Source organism: Echinops telfairi, unplaced genomic scaffold (assembly GCF_000313985.2).
Source record: "Echinops telfairi isolate 266 unplaced genomic scaffold, ASM31398v2 ScPeMD7_1;HRSCAF=3_0, whole genome shotgun sequence".
Lineage (NCBI taxonomy): Eukaryota > Metazoa > Chordata > Mammalia > Afrosoricida > Tenrecidae > Echinops > Echinops telfairi.
The window spans coordinates 72,722,241-72,731,226 of record NW_022103896.1 but is presented as its reverse complement, the minus strand read 5'-3'; the positions used below and the strand labels follow the sequence as shown (position 1 = coordinate 72,731,226).

Sequence of the window (8,986 nt, the reverse complement as noted above, 5' to 3'; positions counted from 1 at the left end):
CAGACTCCATCTCCCATATTTTGGACGTGTTATTAGGAGAGACCAGTTCCCGGAAAAGAACATCATGCTTGGTAAAGTAGAGGGGCAGTGTCAAAGAAGAAGACCCTTGACAAGGGTTGACACAATGGCTGCAATGATGGGCTTGAACATGACCACACATATGAGGATGATATAGGATTAGACAGCTGTTATGAGTTGGACCTGACTCAAAGACATCTAACAACAAGATTTTGTGATGCGTTATAATGTAATCAACTCAGTACTGAGATCTGCTATGAGCAATCAATCAGTCGAAAGAGAGTTTACTCAAGTGTGTGGCTAGCATCACCTTTGTTTTTTGTTTTACTAGAGATGAAAGGTGAGAGAGGCAAACAGAGGAAAGGAAGCTACTATTATCAAGAAAGAAAATCTGGGAGCAGAGCACATCCTTTGGACCCAGGGTTTCTGCTCTGGAAACTTCTATCAAGGGGAAGATTGATGCCAAAACACATGGCCAAGAGATTCTGAAAGGTGACAAGGGCATTCTTCCCACACTGGGAGCCAACAGAGAATGTCTTCCCCTAGAACTGGTTCCCTGAATTCAGACTTCTAAATACCTAAACTCCGAGAGAATAAATTTGTTTTGTTTTTTTAAAATTTATGTTTGTTAAAGCCACTCATTTAGAGTACAGTGATATCTTGGTTGTCAAATTCAATTTGTTCCAAATTCATGTTCAAACACTGAAAAGCTCAAGAACCGAACATATTTGCTCCACAAGAAACAATGACAAAACAAACAATTGGCTATGAGGACCCAGCATGACACTTCAACTTGGTCATGGAGGCTGTTAGCTTTCTCACATATCACTGTCGAGGCCTTGCTATCGTCATCGCGTTGTTTCCGATTTATTCAGACTAACAGTCTTTTCAATCTCTTGGGAGGTCTGGGTTCTTTGTTTCGTGGTTAATGATTTCACACTTTCCCATACATTAACCACTTTAATCACAATTTGTCTTCCCCAAATGTTGATAATGTTGACTTAGTCATGCTGTATTCAGCCACCAAATCAGACAAGTGGAAACCTGACTCAGATTTCTCAATGATTTTTTTTACCTCGCTTGCGGTTCTCACAGCTTTCCTCCTAGGTTTACTGCTGGTTTTACTACTTTTCTTTGGGGCTATGGTTATATTTTACACAAATAAAGCACAAAAAAATAGCCTAATGACAACTGTTCTAACACACGAACACAAGCACTACATGTTGTCTGAGCGAGCGTGGCACGTAGCCGGAAGGGTCACACTTTTGTGTCTGTGGCAAATTGTTATGCGCGAGTCACACTGGCTGGCACCGGTTTTTTCGAGTCAAATTTTTGATTCGACTATGGAGCAAAGTCATGAACACTGAGCATATTTTTTTCTTCTTACTTTGCTGTTTGAAAAGTGGAAAGATTGAGCTTGGAGCCATTGGACAACTGAGGCATTATTATATTTCGGTTACAGCAGCACAAGGTAACTAAGACAAACACATGGTGGACTTAAATTTTTTACATAATTTTACATAGTTCCTTACTTCCAGGGTGTAGAGTATTGAAATTATTTCCACTAAGTCTCTGTGTTTCCCTTTTCTGAAATCTTTAGTTTCCAGGGTCCTGTCATCCTTTCAAAGGCTTCTTTGAAAGGATGCTTTGTTAGTACCCAGTCTCTAGGCCAGTTTTTGTTTCTTCCACTCCTAAACTGCGAGGGAACTAGAGAGGTGTGTGCTGACTGTTGTTTTATGATGCCCGTTAGGTGGGTTACCATGTATGCAAAGGACTATTGCTCCATGCGTTTATTTTTTAATGGTAACTATTTTTATTGTTTTATCAGAAAACTTGTGATCCTAAAAGGCATGATTCCTTCTGCTGTATAATTTTAGTAGACACAGAGGTGGTGATCATTTCTTCTAGAAAGATAAGTTCTGAAGTTAAGAATGGCAACAATGAAAAAAATACATTTTACTGTATAATCTATCTTTATCAAATTATATGAAAGCACTTTAATTTCATCATATGAGTATGATTTATAGTGTATAATAAGTCAGTAATATAAAACACAAGCCCAAACTGTATATTTTGATTTTGAATTAACAGCGCTCAGACACAATGTACATATGTAATGCTATCCAGTAATCAACTGTTTAAGCCTCCTATTTTACCCTCACTAGTTTCTTAGAGCTTTGTCAGTCTTGTTTCGGGAGCTATTCTGCCTTATTGGGCCTAAATAGAGGACACTTGTAAAACACATTAGGAGTCCATGCTGGGAATAAGGTACCGATACTTTTCTGGCTCCTCAGGAACATGAGTTCCTACGAACACAAGCCAGTGCCCCAATTATCCCTGAGCTGGCTTGTTTCAACAAGATCAATTTTCCTGATCCATAGGGTTTTTAAGGAGGTGACTCCGAATCGAATTGCCAGACCTTCCACCCGAACCAAACCCTCTATCATCAAGTCCATTCTAATTTGTAGTGACCAAGCAGAAAGTTCCGGAGACTAAATCTTCATGGGAGAAGACAGCCTCATCTTTCTCCTGTAAAGAGGCTGGTGGGTTTGATCTGATGACCTTTCAATTATCAGCCCATTGCCTATTCCTTAAAAATATACAAACACACCAAAAAAGAAAAAAAAAATCCTCACTGCTATTGAATTCATTCTGACTCATACAAACCCTATAGGACAGAGTAGAACTGCCCCTGTGGGCTTCCAAGACTTTAAGGGAGTAGAAAGCTTCATCCTTCTGCTACCTATTTTTTAGGTAACCTAAAATTTTACAGCATCTAGGTCTTTTTCTCAATGAACCTCTGAGTGGGTATGGACTAGCAAACCGGAGAGCAGTACGCACTGCCATAAACTCTACTCTGACTCTGAGGTAGTTAGTTTATTGTGCCAACCTGGCCGATAAACACATGTGGGGTTAATTGAAGGGCGGAGGGATAAATGGCTCCGTGAGCCTCGCCTTTCTAGTTCTCGGGTTTCTTGCTTTGTGATGGTCGGACCAGGGTGCAGCTGCCTTAGCAGTTCCCTGCTTCAGCTTGCAAGGCTGACTTCCTGCAAGACATCCCCAAGGAGAAGCCACATGGACCTACCCTGATGCAGCCCTGGGTGCTGGAGCATCCGTGTGGAGACCCCTGCCAGTGCTGAGATGTTTACACATTCACTGACTCGGCTTTCCTCCGGTAGTCGGCATCATTGTGTCTGTTTTGTGAGATGGAGGAGGACTTTGTGGACTGGTGTTGGACATGGGTTAATGTTGGACTTGTGGGCTTGGGCAGCATTGGGTTGGGAAGTTTTCTTGATGCGCAGTTAACCTTTATATAAAACTCTCTCTTATACATGAGTTGCTGTGGATTTATTTCTCTAAAGTACCCAGACTAATACAGACTCCTAACTATGTTATATAGGGTTTTTGAGACAGTAAATCTTTACTGGATTGGATCACCTCATCTTTCTTCTATAGAGTGTCTGGTACATTTGAACTATTGACTTTGTAGTTAGCAGTCCAATGTCTAATCCACAGGGTCACCAGGGCTCATTATATATATACATAGACATTCAGATCTATATGATCTCTGTCTAGAATTTACACATCATATGGTCAGTGAATTTGAAAGTTTGAAAGGCCATTGGAAATGATGCAGTCCAATTTTTCACTTTATGTTTGTGGGAGTCAAAGTCCAGAGTCAATAAATATCTTGGGCAGGATCATCTACACCCAGCCGATTGTAAGATCAGGATTAGAATTCATGCTTCCCGATTCTTTGCTCAAATTCTTCCCATAAAACAACCCCATTGATTTTATTTCACATAAAGGAAAAAAAGACCCTTTACTTACCTTGTAAAGAAAACTCAGCTGAAATGACTACATAACAAATAGAATTTCTTAACAAGAACATTAGAGAAAGGGAATAAAAGCAAAGCACATTTCTTTTAGCGCCGAACCATTTCCTTCATTATCTTCTCAAGACCAATTTCCAGTTAAAATTGCTTAAGGAGCCCATATTGGTACTTTCTATAGTCATAAGATCTCAATTCAACTTCTAGTCATTATTGCATGCTTAGAATATTTTCTGCTTAAAATGTTATTTAAATTGGCACAGTGATTTTTGTCAAGCTGTGTAAAACTAACTAGATATAAACTCTCTTTATCTTCCTTGGCTAATTTGGTCGTCAAAAAAATTCACTTTAAATGAAACATATTTTAATTCTTTCTAGAAGGAAGTCTTTATATAGGATATTGGTTCAGGAAATAATTTTAACGCAATGCATATGGGAAACTTACACAATGTGCTGGAGGCTGGTCCGTATCTATATCGCACCCCATTCACAGATCGAAGTGCATTAACAGCTTTATAAGCTGCGGATTCCTGTGTGAGAGGGGGTAGATGAAGAAAAATGATAACTACATCATTGCATTTTGATATAAACAACAACAACAACAACAACGACGAAAAACAAAAACAGGACTGTTGTGCCTTATTGGCCAACACAAAACAACAACAGGCATATTTGTTAACAAATTTTAACAGTAAAATTACCTCATTCTTTTATAACACTTGCTATTGTAATGGACTTGGTGAGTCAGTGATGAGATAATGCTTCCATTTTACAGACGAGAAAAGGAAGACTGAGTTTTAGTGAGTAAATTAGGATCGCTCAGCAAGAACAGGTTGATACAGGATAAGGACTTGTATCTTCTGATGCTGATTTAGTGTTCTTCCCACTTCATTTATCTCAGGGATAGCTATTTCTGTACATTTCAGAATATTTTGAAGGGCAATGCCATGTCAGTCTTATTCATAGCCAGAGGCCCAGTACTTAGCAATATGCTTATATAAAACATATGCTTACTTTGTATTTCTTGCATCAATGTTGAATGGGCGCAGCTCTACAAAAGTACCAAGAGAGTTTTACTGATTCTTTAGTATGTGCTTTCGTTGAAAATGTGCAAGGCACTTCAACTAAAATTGGCCCAATTAAGAAGCCATTGGATTTATAAGAATGGCTTCTCTTATACTCGGTTGTACGCATATCCGTATTAGGCATGGGATGACAATTTCAGAAGGTTGCACCACTCCTACGGTTACACATGCCTCTGGCTGAGTTCAGTCAGGTATTCCTAAGATATAGAAATTCTGAGGTGGAACTCTTCCTATTAATGCCAGAAATCACGTAGCTACAGACAAAATACAACAAAGTGAATATTGTAACATAGGCCTTTTAATTACAATAAAATGGTATCAAGCACTAGTTTCAGAAAGCAGCTAGGAGTATTGTGTGACAAGGGAGAGGGAAAGCAGTATGTTGAAACCAATCCACAAGTCTCCGATTTCAAGTTGCCCATGAATAATGTAATACTTAAGTTGAAGCACTCTGACAACATGCTTCGCCATGGCGAAGCATGTTGGAGTGAGCGTCAGCTTGCTGTCCTTCGTCACCTCAGGGATGTAGAAGGCAGTGTTTGCAGCAGAACCCATGTGTTGTTGGTATTCAGGGACCTGGTTCTAGAACCTAGCAGACTACTTACTATCGATCTTACTGATGATGACAATCCCCTCAGAGGAGTACACAGAAAAGGAAGGTAAACACCATAATGACGTGTCTTTACAGAGAATAGCCCAAGTTTTTGCCAATTGTCTTAGTGATCTTTTATGCCCGGCCTACAGATAATTCATTCCAGTTTAAACCCCTGCTGAGAATTTGCATTTCCACTCTAGAACTACTGAATCCGAATCTACATTTAAACAAGATCCTTAGGTGCTCTTGCTAAAATGTGGATTCTTTCAGGTATATCTAAGGAGCCCTGGTGCCTAAGTAGGTTGTAGAGGCCTGCTAACCACAAGATGGAAGGCTCAAACCTTCAAGCAATTTTGCAGGAGAGAGATAAGGCTATCTGTTCTCATTAAGATTTACAGCTGCAAGGGCAGTGAATTATTTAATGTGGCTCTTTCAGCCAAAGTTGTAACTCCCCCCAAATGACCTTGCCCTGCATAGGTCTGTGAAGAAGGTGGGGGAAGATACTGATAGGTTCACCTGAGAGTCATCGTGAACAGGATTCTCTGGAGTGCCCTCCTGCTGGTTATACCAGAAGCCCTCTGAGATGAAGGCGGGATTTCATTACCAACGAGAGCCAGGAGTTGAGCGAGTCCTCTGGATTCAGACTGTGTGTAGTGAACTTCCAGAATCCAGACGATAGCTACACCGTAAGAGGAACAGCAGCAGAGAACATAGAACAGAGTAGTATATTCCAACCCACGGAGCAAGTAAAGCTGCTTTTTGTGTGCAGGAGGCTGGTGGTTCCTGGAGTGAGGTGCCTCTGACCACTGAATTGGGGAAACTGTGCTTGCTGACTCAGAGAAGTGCTTACTGCAGTGGGGAGCCTCTGGACACTTAATTTAGGGAGCTGGGTTTCCTGATCCACTGACTTGAGCTGAATACCTTCGGGTTTGAGACTTGGAGGAGAGTGGTATGGCCCTTTATGCATTTATTAGCAGACCTGAAAGAACTTTGTTAAACAACTATCTTGAGCATTTCTTACTGGCATGACCAGTTGTTAACATCCTCAATAAATCCTTTCATCACAAATGTTGTTTATGAGTTCTGTGTAGCCATTGCAATGGATATTAGAAAGAGGAAAGGTAAAAAGAGGGAATATTATTTAAGACGACATATCAGCCTCTGAAATTTAGGGAACAGTTGTACTCCGCCCTGTAGGGTGGCTGTGGCCAGAATGCACTTGCCGGTAGTGAGTTCAGTGTAACTGGTGGAGATACAAATTCCCAGCACTTGTTTGGTTTTAACCTTTTGAATGAGAATGTCTGAAGAAAGGAGGTTTAGGTGCGATTCTTCCACAATCATTAAAGACACTATCAAACTGTCCAAGGATTATTTTCTATGATGGCACAGCTAGAAATCTATGTGGATGAGTGCCATCTCCTTTCTTGTCATTTCTAATTGCCCAAGAGGGACTTTGCTGTTAGTAGTGTGGAGTCGTGCTGACTCAAGGACCCCCGCGTGCTACAAAGAGGACTGCTCTGTGTGATTCTCTTGGTCTGATTGTTATGGAAACAGATGGACAGCTAGGCCTTTCGCCTGTACCACCACTGGGTGGGTTTGAACTACTAAACTTTAGGTTGGCAGTGGAGTGTAACCTGCTTCTGCTGCCCAGGAACTTAATAAGTAGCTGTTGTTGGTGGTTACTGCTGAGAACTGCTTCATAGAATTTTCAAGGCCGCGATCATTCAGATGCAGATTGTCATGCCTGTCTTACAAGGTGTCTAAGGGCAGGTTTGAACTGTTAAGTTTTAAGTTATTAGTCAAGTGCTTAACTGTTTGCACCACCGAATGTAATTCTAAAAGGGACCCAGGCCTTACTTATTGGCTAAGTGAATTTGTTTTTTAAAATTTTAAGTAAGTCTATATTTGTGGTCACCATTGCGTTGACTCTGACTCATGGTAACCCAATGGGTCACAGAGTGGCCTGGCTCCATAGGGTTTTCTTGGCTACAATGTTTATGGAAGTAGATAGGCAAGTGATCTCTTCAATTGTGCCACTGTGGGTTTGAACTGCCAACCTTATGGTTACCAGTGAGATGCAAACCATTTGTACCACTAAGAGTCTAAAAGCAATTTAAAGAATGACTTTTAGAAAAATGCTAGTTAGAAACTAAAACCAAACTCATTGCCATTAATCAGTTCTGACTCATAGTGACCCTATAGTGTGGGATAAAGAAAGATTTCTCCCAAGTTGTCCCCCCCAAATATATGCCAAACCCAAGACACAAGTAAATGACTGTACACTAGGAGGTCAACAAAAGTAGGTCAGATGTTATTCTCCTTCAGGGTATCTAGAGCAACCAGACTGTATAATCCGACTCACCCTAAGCAGGGCCCAGTCCGTTCTGATATTGTTTCTTTGAAAGAGTGCCCAAAGGCGAGCCTGGGACCACTCAAGGATGACTAAGGTTGGGCTACTATATTGAGCCTAGGGTCCACCCATCTTGCTACATATGTACCCCTATTCCATCCCTTTATTATTGTGTGTACAGCCCTAGGTCAACCCCATTCCTATTGTTTGTATTGCCTATGTTAAAATCCTTTCCTTTGATGTAGGTCATTATCTGTAAAGGGAGCTTGCATGCCCCCAAAGATAAATATGCTTTGGTTAGAAATAAAACCTCATGAGAGCTTGTTCTTGCTCTCTCGTTTCCCATCTCCACGTGTACCACCAAGAGGAGCTGAGGTGAGCATGCTACCATGAAATGTGTCTGACTTCTTTATTTTACTCTCTCTCTCCCATCTTCCCTATTTCTCTATGACTTTACAATAATCTTTATATATCTTAACTGTACAATTGCACCTACCGAACCCATGATTAGTTGTGGGGGGCTGGCTACCCCCATACTATAGGACAGGGTAGAGCTGCCCCTGTGAATTTCCAAGACTATAACTCTGAAGGATTAGAAAGCCTCCTCTTTCCCATGGCTGGTTATCAGGCCAACATGTAACCACTTTGCCACCAGGGCTCCACTAGCAGAAATGCCCACTGCCATTGATTTGATGATTCTGACTCATAATGACTTCATATAGGATCTCCGAGTTTGTAAATCTCTACGGGAGCTGTTAGGTGCCACCGAGTCGGTTCCAACCACAGAGACATCATGCACAACAGAACAAACACTGCCCAGTACAGTACCATCCTCACAATTGTTCCTATGTGTGAGCCCATTGTCCCAGCCACAGCATCACTTCAGTTCCCTTAGGGCCTTCCTCTTTTTCTTTTTTTTTTTTTATAACATTTTATTAGGGTCTCATACAACTGCAATCCCAATCCATACACACATCAATTGTGTAAAGCGCATTTGTACATCGTTTCTCAAAACACTTTCTCTCCACTTAAACCCCCGACATTAGGTCCTCATTTTTCCCCTCCCTCCCCGCTCCCCCCTCCCGCATGAGCCCTTGATAGTTTA

At 41.1% G+C, this 8,986-nt stretch overlaps 1 protein-coding gene across 1 annotated transcript in view; it reads right to left on the bottom strand.

The window, feature by feature from the left end:
* CPA6 (carboxypeptidase A6) overlaps window positions 1-8,986 on the bottom strand; it is a 380,767-nt gene that overhangs the window by 5,303 nt on the left and 366,478 nt on the right. The window contains exon 10 of the mRNA XM_004697528.2: window positions 4,297-4,381. Within this exon, the coding sequence (XP_004697585.1) occupies window positions 4,297-4,381 (85 nt within the window). The remainder of the gene's footprint in view (window positions 1-4,296; window positions 4,382-8,986) is intronic.